Consider the following 11,693-nt stretch of genomic DNA (forward strand, 5'->3'; position numbering starts at 1 on the left):
AGGAAACAGCCAAGCAAACAAAACTACATAAATGTGATAATAGATACATGAGACAGATAATAGATCATGTTTTTATTTTATTAGATTTTTTTTTAATTATTCCCAATTATTTAGATTCGCAATTTATAATAGTTGTGCAGTCTTTACATTTTTATTTCAATGTAGAAATCATCTATTCATTCCTTTCTATATTTGGACGGATTTTTTTACGTGACAGCATTAATGAAAGTTTCTAAAGGGTCATTATCATGATATCTGCATCTCCTGCGCTCAATCAAGCCACTCTTATCACTCAAAATAATGCACAACTCTATTATCTGTATAGCATGTGTGTAAGATTCTAATACAATTATGAAGTAATAATTTTATGACAAATAAATATTTCATTGAGTAAAACTGGCTGTGTCTATAGTAGGCTGTTATGGACTACACAACATTTTTATATTATTTTTAAATAATTTTTTTAATGATTATTATTTTAAATTATTGTCCCTGGATCAGTAATAATCTTGTAATAAAGTAGCGGTGGTAGCAGGCATATTTTGAGTATCAGTTCTGGTTGAAAAGAAGCGATCTAATCCTGTTTACATGAAATAAGCTGCTCCCGAGCAGGTTTAAGCTAATGGACCTGTTGCTATGACAGCAGCTGATGAGCTTCGAAGAACCAAATGATCCAAGATCACGCCAAATCGTCAACATTCAAATCCAGCTAACTGAGTTAGCGACGTACGAAGGCCCCAGATCTCTTTCTACGAAAACACTTTTTGTTGTACCGCTGTACCGCTAAATCGTGTGCACCTGTTGCTTGTTAAGTTTGGTGTTGAAATGTGTTCAGGAGGAAGAATTCCTCTTGGGTTTTTGTTTCTTTCCTATTTTTGTAAGTATTGTTTTTCATTTGTGTTTAAATACTTTGTTACGATAAAACTGCCAAAAACCTTCAATCAGAGCTCAGTCTAACTGTTCACAGCTTAAACGATTAATTGGTCATTTGGTTTTCACTCCGTCCTCCTTTTTGAGCCGGTTGTGACACCATTAATGACGAACAGCTGTTGTTAACAAGCGGAGTCAGTGAAGGAAAGAGAATCACAAGAACTACAATTGACTTCAGCCACAGATGAAGATGAACTAGACTGAAACATAGAAGACTTTAACTCTCCTAAAACAGCTTTACCAGCTTATAATTATTAGCCAGACTGACTTTATTTCTGTCAGACTTCTAGAGAAGATTTGAAATGAACTCTAGAATTAACAGAGGTTCAGATGTTATATTATTTTATTTGAAATCACCATCAAGAAGAGCAGTGGTAACTTTTGTTGGGATGACTCTTGATTTTATGATGTTGATGCTATGCTCGTTGTTATATCTGTGTTTATATATATTAAAAAAAAAAAAAAAAAAAGTTGTGGGAGGATTATCCATCAACCTGATTTGAAGTAAGATTTCTGATTAAATGGGTTTTGTATTGCTTTAGTGTTGTTTATAGCTTTGGATCAAGCAAAATTTTAAATATAAGATAACATGAAGTGTTTACAAAGCACTCTGTAGACAAAAACTTTTCATCTGCAAAATACAAAGACCACAGACATCAAGAATCAGCATACAAATCTTGATAAGGTCACAGTCAACAAAATGCTTAATGCTGCACTGCTGAAGTATTTTGTTGACTCAATATTTTTGACATTCATTTGCTGATTATTGATGTATGTGGTCTTTAAGTTGCTACAGATGAAAACGTTTTGTGGCCAAAGTGAATTTGTAACTTATTTAAATTATTTTTTATAGTACTATTACTTATTAGATCTGAAGCTATAAACAATGCTAAAGCAACGCAATATCCTTTTTATCAGAAATTGGACTTCAAACGGGGTCAGTGGATCATCTGTTATTTTTCTAAGTTTTGTTTGGTTAGCACATTTTTAATAAACGCATAGTTAAAACAAGAGCATAACAAAAGGAAACACTGATCTCCTTGATGATGATTTCAAATGAAACAATGTAACATCTAAAAGTCTGACAAAAAAAGAATCAGTCTGTCTAATAATGAGAAGTTGCTAAAGCTGTTTAATCAGATCTTGAGAGTGTTAAAGATTTCTAGATTTCTTCTTCGTCTGTGGCTACAGTCAGTTGTAGTTCTTGTGTTTCTCTTTCCTACAGTGATTCTGTTTGTTAACAGCAGATGTTCATCATAAATGGTCAATCATCACATAATTATCTTCTTAACTCCCACTTGGAATTTCAGCCTTTCTCGTTGCACAAGCCCATCCTGAGAGGCATGAATCTTCTCGCCTCACATTACATGATTCATTTAGCTGATGCTTTTATCCAAAGCGACTTACAATTGCTATATATGTCAGAGGTCACACGCAAGCAACTAGGGGTCAAGTGTCTTGCTCAGGGACACATTGGTGTCTCACAGTGGATCTGAACCTGGGTCTCTCACACCAAAGGCATGTGTACTATCCACTGTGCCATCAACATCCCAGTCACATCAGTGACCCGCCTAAAGTCTGCAGTTCTTTTAGATCCTAACAGAATGAGGAGGATGAGCTAGAACTCTCTTGGACCTCTAAGCAAGTGCCAGGCCCTCGGCCTTGACTTTCCATTCACCTAGGATCTCAGCTGATGTCTCTCTTAGCTCTTTTTCCCTTTCAAGTGGGAAGAAACTCCCAATCACTATAGAGTCAGAACATCTTTGGAATTCATCGCTCTTCAAACCCAGAAGAACACGATCGCAAGTCCAAAACCTCCAAACCATCAAGTCTTTCATCTGAGACCTCATCCAGAAGCTCATTCCAGGCCAAGGCAATGCAAATATTGTACATTTTTCTCTAATGGCTTCATTCATCCACTTTGCTCTCCTTTTGTATGCATGAATGAGTGTATGTAGGTTTGTTAGTTTGTGTTAGTTAGTGTTTAGTTAATAAAACTCTTGTGCACACATTACATGAGTTTTGGATTCTGCCTTGCACCTTAATTGTCCTTTTACGATTTGATCCTTGCTACATGCTCTAATGCATTATTAGGCTACTGTAGGAAGGTTGTTTTCTGTGGCCACAAAAAATATGCTTTCTTAGAGTTTATATGAAATTACAGTACACTAAATGTTTGCTGGACAAATTAGTTGATTGCAATTTAGTTCTGCTACAATTACTACTGGCAGCTCATATAAATAATTGTAATAATAATGTATTGTAATTATTTATATACATTTCCCTTTTACTATAGGAAGAAGCCAAAAAAGAAAATCATGTACCCAATCACAACCAGTGGAATTTGCTTGCTACCCAACATGCCCTGTAGCACAGACGGACCTAAGAGACAGATACAGTAGAAGAGTGAGCTGGCAGAAATGCTGGATTTTTTATCAAAATGTTTAAACTTTGATGCTATGCCTATAGCTCCACAGATAGATAGATAGATGAAGGGCCTGAGGCCCTCTGTCCTGCACAGTTCAGCTCCAATCTTAATTAAATTAAATGCCTGTATTTTTCAAGCAAATCTAAAGATTTACCTGGTTTTGGTGTCTTTGATTAGGGTTGGAGCTAAACTGCAGGATGACAGCCCTCCAGGGTTAGCTACCACTGTTTTGACATAGATGTAAAGATGTAGTCAACTAATGTGAATTCTAATATTTGCAAAATGTTTAAACTCATATTTCCTGAAATGTGAGTTTAAACATTGTGCAAATGTTAAAATTAAAATTAGTGCATGCATGCTCCTAAGACTAGAGAAATGCAGCAGTTCTCTGGGGGAATTTTAATGATTGGTAGGGGTGATATTCAGCCCTTCAAAATTATCATCATACACCCCACCACAGACTGCTTGTAATGCAAATATTATTACGTCAGAGCCGGGGCTCAGGACCAGATACCACAGACTGATAGCTCAGCTCCTCATCTATCTATCTATGGCATCTGGTCCTATTCTGAGAAATGGTATGCCATGTTGCAGTAGTGAAACTATTCTATTGAAGAAATAGCATGGCAAGTGCTGATAAGTTTCTGTGAACAAGTCTATGGGTACATGTGTGTGGATTGAGGAGAGAGTATGACAAAGATTTAGCTTTTAATAAATAATAATAGGTTATCTTATTAAAAATTTGAATTAAATTGTAATTTATATCCTATTTGTCATAATTATTTGCATGTCTTTTTGATTACTTTGCTGTGGCAGGCTGCAAAACTCTAAAATAAAATTGTAGAAAAAAAAAATTTGATTTTAGAAAGCTGTACAGTATAACTTTTTATAATATGCGTTGATTAAGTTTACTTATCGCTCCATGTCTATTAGTCATCATGACACAAGAAGTAGGAGAGAAAAATCTGTCCTCATCAGATTGAACATCCTGCATCAAAATAGATCTTAGCCTTTTAGGAAAGATGGTGCATATGCAGGTTAACGGAAAAGGAAGGACCGGAATTATTAACAGGAACAATATCTTTTCATCACTGTGTTGCTCATTTTGCAAGAAAAACAACATACCTGTAGGCGAAACCCAGTGTCTCCGCCTCCTTCAAACTATATTTATACAGTGTTTTGCCAGAGAGAGCTCACTGATTGTCTTCATGATGACCATCATCTCTCTGCTCCTGCTGGCCTCTCTGCTGCCACACCTGACCTTCACTGGTGAGACTCATTATAAAACAGCACTAATTATGAATGGTATGTTTTGGATAAGATAACGTAAATTTATATCTCTCTGTCTCAGCTCATGTGAATGTGGGTATAGTGAATGGCAGGGAAGCAAAACCCCACTCCAGACCTTACATGGTTTCTATTCAATCGAATGGGATACATGTCTGTGGTGGATCCCTCATTTCTGATCAATGGGTCTTGACTGCTGCACATTGCTGGGACAGGTGAGGGGTTTTTGTCTAGTTACACTCATTTTGGCTGGCATTGTAACGGCAGTGCATTGTAAGATAAAACTGAGTATCATTACTTTCTCATTCAACAGAAATGAGACTCTGACAGTTGTGGTTGGTGCTCATGACTTAAGGGAAAGTAAGAAGTCAGATCATATTGGAGTGAAGTCCTACATCCAACATCCAAGCTATAGTGGTTCTTTTCATTTCAATGACATCATGCTTTTGAAGGTAACAACCTGTGATACATTTAGTTGTTCTCAACTTCACAAATGGCAGTTTAATCAACTGCAGTTCAGTCTTATAAAAGAAAACTAAATAAAATATGTTTGTTAATAATGGTTGTTTTTTGAATTACAGTTAAAGGAAAAAGTCAACATTAACAACAACTATGTTAAATCGATTTCATTACCAAAGAACGGAGAAGATGTTGAGGCAAACACTCTCTGTAGTGTTGCGGGCTGGGGACAACTGAAGATTAAAGGCCAAAAGAGCCATCGTCTAATGGAGGCAAATGTGTATATAATGAATGAAAGTGAATGTCACGAGAGGTGGGGAAATATGTTCTCACAAACACAGATGATGTGCGCATATGGCCATGGTGGATCCTGCCGTGTATGTACTAAAGATGATTCACACACTTCTTACATGAATTTATGAACTGAGTTTCAACTGATACAATGTATGTCATTGACTATTTCTCTTTTCTTAACAGTATGATTCTGGGGGTCCTTTGGTTTGTGGAGACACTGCAATTGGTGTCACATCTTTTGGAGATAGTTTACTCTGCAATTCACCTGTGAAACCTAATGTGTATATTAAGATTTCACTATATATTCCATGGATAAACGAAAAAATTAAAATGTGAAGTGAGTTAAGTTCCTGATTTTTTTTTGCATGACCTCTTTCAATAAAAGTATCACTTGACAATCCTAAATCTTGAAGTGTCTTTATTATCACACCCACACATTATTCCATTGGGGGGGGGGGGGGGGGGGGGGGTTCAGTGTCAGTGGCATTGATTGAATGAATGCAGCATGCGATCAGTTTATATAACAGCATTGAGCTTCCTCATATTGCATATCATTGCCATCAAGTTTTGCCTAAACTGACTTTTCGGTGGAGTATAAAGACAAAAATTAGTTGCACTCTTCTAATTGATGCTTTTTCCCATCACCATTTGACATTCCGTCACCATTTCCCCTCAAATGCTGAAACGACTGTTGATACAATGCAGTGTTTCTGTGGCTGTCCAAAGCAACATGGATATGAGACATGATCGGTGGTCAGCAAGCCAATTTCACAAAAATAAGAAATTACCGCTGGTAAGTTGTTACCGGTTTTTTTTCATTCTCTTTCTCTCTCCTTCTCGTTTCCTGTGAGTTATATACAATGGCCTCCATCTGTCACCAATGACTGGTTAACTCTGATCAGAGGATAAGAGGGAACAGCAGAAATTACAGCAGCATTTCCCCCACTGAACAGTGTGACTGTGTCACTTCCTCCCCTAGAAGGGCTCATTTGTTGTTCATGAACTATACTTTGTCGATTGGGTTCTCTTTAGTGAGATTGTGTTAGTCCTCCTGCCACCTCAACAAGAAGAAATCCTGTTTTTAATTTGTAAGTTCATAAATTAATGCAAGTTCTTTACGTGGTTTGTATTGTTAATTTGGGATGGAATTATTGGTGGGACTAGACTTTCTGAACTTGTTTTCTACTGTTTTTGTTAGCGAGGGAGTTAGTATATTTGTTGTATTTTTATTCTCTTTTGGTAGCTAGTTAGTAGATAGTTAGTTTCCCTTTTTATCAGGTAGATAGGTTACATTTGTGGTTTTGGCTCCCTCCCTCTCAAAGACTTTGAAACCTCCTGCATTTGTTAAATTGTTCTTGATTAAAGTTGTATAGTGGGTTTTCTTTTCGAGTTTTTGGGGTTAAGGGTTGATCCTCACTACACACACACACACACACACACACACACACACACATATACATATATAGCATCACAGCTTTTGAACCCAGAATTAATTGTTAACCCTAAGTAAATAGTGAGGAATGTGAAAAAAGGAAACCCAGGATTTTGTTTACCCGGGGTTTAGAGCGGCCCAGAGTGATTTATGTATTTATTTTTTTATAAATAAGTGAGTGAGTAAATATTAACATATATGTATACATAATTCATACAAGTCAAAGAATGAGTATATTATACATGAATATAATGTTACAGATTTGGTGTTCATAAAAAGCCAATTTTGTTGAACTTCACGTTGCCTCATTGCCTTCTATTTTATCTGTGAGTTTTAAGGTGCAAAACACATTTTTAAATATTCATTTTCATGCTCATAGTACCTGCTTAATTGTTATCATCCAAAACCTCTGTGGCTTAAATTTGCGACCGCAAAGATTAACAAGAAAAAATGTGCTAATGCCACAAGATTTTTTTTTTTTAGGTCTGGCAGCTCAATGTCTCCGCCTCCTTCAGACTATATGTATACAGTGTTTTGTTGTGAGAGCTCACTGATTGTCTTCATGATGACCATCATCTCTCTGCTCCTGCTGGCCTCTCTGCTGCCACACCTGACCTCCACTGGTGAGACTGACCGAAGTACTGAATTGATTAATCTGCTAAAAATTAGAACTAAACAGCACTCTCTTGTTCTCAGCTCAAGTGGATGTGGGTATAGTGAATGGCTGGGAAGCAAAACCCCACTCCAGACCTTACATGGTTTCTCTTCAATTGAATGGGCGACACATCTGTGGTGGATCCCTCATTTCTAATCAGTGGGTCTTGACTGCTGCACATTGCTGGAAAGGGTAATAATTTTGATTACTTTTAACTGAAACATTAAGTTAAAATCTGTTCTCACAGACAAAACACCTGCAGTGCAGCATACAAGGTCTCATATGTAATAAATGAGCATCATGACTTCACAAATAATTTTTTCAAATACATTCTTTCAACAGAAATGTGATTTTGACAGTTGTTGTTGGTGCTCATGACTTAAGCAATAGTAAGAGTTTGGATCGAATCAGTGTAAAGAAGTACATCCCGCATCCAGACTACAAAAGTTTAAGGAATGACATCATGCTTTTAATGGTAACCAACTCTGCTCATATCACTTGTTCAGACAATATCCGCTCAGGAAACTGTATGACTTTCTTGAGCATGAAAAAAATTCTTGCTAAAACATACAATACAACACAAGGGGCTTACTTTCTAACCTATTGAAAATAACAAGTGCCTCTTTGAGTCTTTTTGCTACGTTATTTATTTATTGCATATTGTAGAAAGAAAAATTGGCCAAAACCTAAGAAAATATAAATAAGATAATTGGGAAATTTCTTGTGGTTGTTATAAAAAACTGTCAAAAATCTAAAGTGCAGGAAATATACTTTAAGAGGCACAATAAAACATTTTTAATTCACCTTGGTTTTTGGGGCTTCTGTCCTAACCACAAGTACAGCAGTAAAATCAGCCTCAAAAAAGATTATGTTTGTTATTAAAGGTTGTGCTTTTGAATTACAGCTACAAAAAAAGTCAGACTAAACAAAAATGTTGGACTGATATCATTGCCAAAGTACAGCAAAGACATCAATGTGGATACTCTCTGTAGTGTTGCGGGCTGGGGAAGACTGTGGATTAATGGCTTACTGAGCAATCGTCTAATGGAGGCAAACGTGACTATACTGAATCACGAAGAGTGTAAACGTAAATGGGGATCCAGCTACTCGGCCTTAAAGATGATCTGTGTACATGGCGGTGGTGGATCCTGCAAAGTATGTAGAAAAACAAAATGATTCACAGACTTTATGATAATGTATGAACTGATTTTCCTAGTGATGTGCTGATCTGTGTTTCTTAACAGGGAGATTCAGGAGGTCCTTTGGTTTGTGGAGACACTGCAGCTGGTGTCACATCTTTTGGTTACTCTAAACTCTGTAATTCAGCTGAGCGTCCTAATGTGTATACTAAGATTTCAGCATATCTTCCATGGATCCACCAAATCATTAGAAATGTTAAGTAACTTCATGGAAAACAAGGAAGAATTTGTATTTATTTTTTCTTGAATTATTTCATGAACCTTCTGTCAATAAACGTACCACATGGAAAGCATCAATCAGTCGTAGTGTACTCATTGTCACCACAGATAATTATAGTAATACATATGAAAAATGTCCAAAGTCATTTCACATTAGTTACTTAGTTTCCATCTTAGTAATACACTCAATTTCCAGTCAACACCAAAAGGTAAATAAATCAATAATGTATCATAAATTACTGTTTTTAACTAAAATTTGTCAAACAGATAAAAATAAAATAAAACAAAATAAGGCCAGAAAACCCTGCAGGATTTAATATAAAAAAAAAAAAAAAAAAAAAAATTCATAATAAAAAAAAAAAAGAATAATAATAAAGAAGAATTAGTTTAACATACTTAGAAGAAGAAGAATTAGAAGAAGAAGAAGATTTCCTTTAAAAGTATTTTAGTTCAGTTTTAACAAATTCATTTTAAGTGAAATATACTGGGTGTCTGTCTATAAAAACGCTCAACTTTAAGTTGTCAGGTGACTAATGTAAGGTTTTCGGAAACTTCTCAGTTGTATCAAACATGCAAACCACATTAAAAAGACCATTTAAGTGATTCTCCAGTTGAGTAAGTGTTACAATTATCAAGCTCACATGCATGTGCTGACATAACCAGAGAGACCACCACCGCATCAATAACTGCAATTACTGCAATAAAGCACTGAACAGTCTTAACGTTTCTAGACCAATCTTCAACCAAACCACAGGCTCTGCTCTCCATCACAATGCTAACACCCTCAAGATGTGGCGATAACAGAGACCCTTTTAAAACCAAACATAACAACATAAAAAATTAACAGCTCACTCTCTACATTAACCTTAAGCAAAAACATATAAAACAACTCCACATTCACTCCTAGAGTCTGAAGCAAAGCATTCTGGGAACTAGAACTTTATAGAACTGTATACAAATCAAATAGTTTTCTGAGTAACAAAAGTGTAGTACACAAATATTACAGATTATTATTATTATTAAAATAGCATTAGATTATAATCAATAAATTGTTGTACATTAAGTAAAGTAAACTAAAAAGTGTGAGTTAGGACGTAGACCAATACCGAGATCCAGCCAAGTACAGGACGTCACTTCTCAGACATTTCAAGACCAGACAAACAGTTTGGTGCTATCCAACATCCATCATGTTCAGTTGATTAAAACAAGCACCGACCAATGCCAACAGATGTTACACACTTATCAGAAAAAACACAACAAACCTGTCTGTTACTCTTTTTTAGTGTCACTAAGTGAAGTGTTAATCAGCCTTAAGAGATCTAACCACATAGACACGGTGATTCAGTTCTTCTAACCTCTTGATCTCCCACATCTAATTTGAAAAGAAACAATAGGAATAGATTACATTATACATGGGGTAGAATATTCTACTCTCATTAAGACCATGAGTTAAGACCTTTAAGACCTATCTTTTCTACTTCAGTGCAAAATGAAAGCCACATCAAGGTGTGATAAAGGAAGTATGATCTCTATTGGGTAGCTAAACCAGCCCATTTTGCATTAAATACCACCATCAACACTGAGGAGATTGTGGCATTTGGACCAGTCAGATACATACTGCTATAAAAATCGACTCTTCTCTAATTAATTCATAGAAAAACCTTACTTTGAATGAACACACACATACTTCAAGTAATTGTGTATGTTGTTGCTGTTCTTGTACATTGTCTTTTTGTCTTGTGTACTGTTTTATGCATGCTTATGATATGAACCACTTTTTCATGTAATCTTACCATGTTTAGTATCTATGAATTAATCTTCTGATTAACTAAATGAGAGTTTATATTATATTTTGTTACCTATGCAACATATCAGTGTTCTAAGAATCCTTGTTAGTTTTTATAATAACTTCTGATCCAGTTACTTATGCAAATTACCAGGCTTTCATACAAAGGGGTTGTAAAACTCCCCAGTATTTCCAAACTCCTGCTTGGAATTTCAGCCTTTCTCAATGGACAAGCCCTTCCTAAGAAGTGTGAACCGTCTTAGTGTAACCCCTCTCTCTCGGGTCCTCTCTGACGCTCCTCGCACTCGTCTGTCGCTATTGCGTCTCTTGAGATCGGGGAGTGAGGTTTACCTGCACAGCACTACTCGCTGGCCTCCGTTACACTCACTCCCCTAAACCTCACTCCCATCCGGGTCATGGCACCAATGTAACCCCTCTATCCCAGGTCCTCTCTGACGCTCCTCGCACTCGCTCCGAGCAGGGCTCAAACCCAGGTTTCCGGCATAAGAGGCGGTGCACTAACAAGGAGGCTAAATGGCTACAGGTACTAGCGTCTGTCGCTAGTGCGTCTCTTGAGATCGGGGAGTGAGGTTTACCTGCACAGCACTACTCGCTGGCCTCCGTTACATTAGACTGCTTAGTCTTAGTCTTAAAAGGCTCACACTCAGTTACGCCCTCTCTTCGATCTCTTTTCCTTTCTTCTGCTAATAGAATGGGAGCTAGAACTCTCTTGGACCCCTAAGTTTGTGCCAGGCCTCGTGCTTTGACTTTCCATTCACCAAAGATCTTAGGATCTCAGCTGATGTCTCTTTCAGCTCTTTTCACTTTCCACTGGGAAGGAACTCACAATCACCATAGAGTTAGAACATCTTTGGAATGCATCACTCTTCAAAACCGGAAGAACGTGATTGCGACTCCTACACCACCGAACCTCCATACCATCAAGATGTCATCAGAATCTTGTGCACACATTACATGAGTTACTGATTCTGCCTTACAAATCA

At 36.7% G+C, this 11,693-nt stretch overlaps 2 protein-coding genes across 2 annotated transcripts; both read left to right on the forward strand.

Annotated features, from left to right (window-relative positions):
• The first annotated feature begins 4,260 nt into the window (after positions 1–4,260).
• On the forward strand, positions 4,261–5,763 carry LOC127942668 (granzyme B-like). Its single transcript, XM_052538536.1, has 5 exons — positions 4,261–4,627; positions 4,710–4,860; positions 4,959–5,097; positions 5,227–5,481; positions 5,582–5,763. Exons 1-5 carry the CDS (start codon positions 4,381–4,383, stop codon positions 5,732–5,734), a joined length of 945 nt encoding a protein of 314 aa, XP_052394496.1. The 5' UTR covers positions 4,261–4,380; the 3' UTR covers positions 5,735–5,763.
• Positions 5,764–7,377: 1,614 nt separating this feature from the next.
• LOC127942459 (duodenase-1-like) lies at positions 7,378–8,970 on the forward strand. Its single transcript, XM_052538157.1, has 5 exons — positions 7,378–7,453; positions 7,533–7,677; positions 7,828–8,012; positions 8,390–8,640; positions 8,730–8,970. Exons 1-5 carry the CDS (start codon positions 7,393–7,395, stop codon positions 8,886–8,888), a joined length of 801 nt encoding a protein of 266 aa, XP_052394117.1. The 5' UTR covers positions 7,378–7,392; the 3' UTR covers positions 8,889–8,970.
• Positions 8,971–11,693: the final 2,723 nt, after the last annotated feature.

Source organism: Carassius gibelio, chromosome A22 (assembly GCF_023724105.1).
Source record: "Carassius gibelio isolate Cgi1373 ecotype wild population from Czech Republic chromosome A22, carGib1.2-hapl.c, whole genome shotgun sequence".
NCBI lineage: Eukaryota > Metazoa > Chordata > Actinopteri > Cypriniformes > Cyprinidae > Carassius > Carassius gibelio.

Coding starts and splice junctions, on each gene's coding strand:
- LOC127942668 (XM_052538536.1), top strand. CDS start 4,381: ATGGTGCATATGCAGGTTAACGGAAAAGGAAGGACCGGAATTATTAAC. Junction 4,628..4,709: donor GCCACACCTGACCTTCACTG/GTGAGACTCATT, acceptor TCTCTGTCTCAG/CTCATGTGAATGTGGGTATA. Junction 5,482..5,581: donor GCCATGGTGGATCCTGCCGT/GTATGTACTAAA, acceptor TTTTCTTAACAG/TATGATTCTGGGGGTCCTTT.
- LOC127942459 (XM_052538157.1), top strand. CDS start 7,393: ATGATGACCATCATCTCTCTGCTCCTGCTGGCCTCTCTGCTGCCACAC. Junction 7,454..7,532: donor GCCACACCTGACCTCCACTG/GTGAGACTGACC, acceptor TCTCAGCTCAAG/TGGATGTGGGTATAGTGAAT. Junction 7,678..7,827: donor GCTGCACATTGCTGGAAAGG/GTAATAATTTTG, acceptor TTCTTTCAACAG/AAATGTGATTTTGACAGTTG.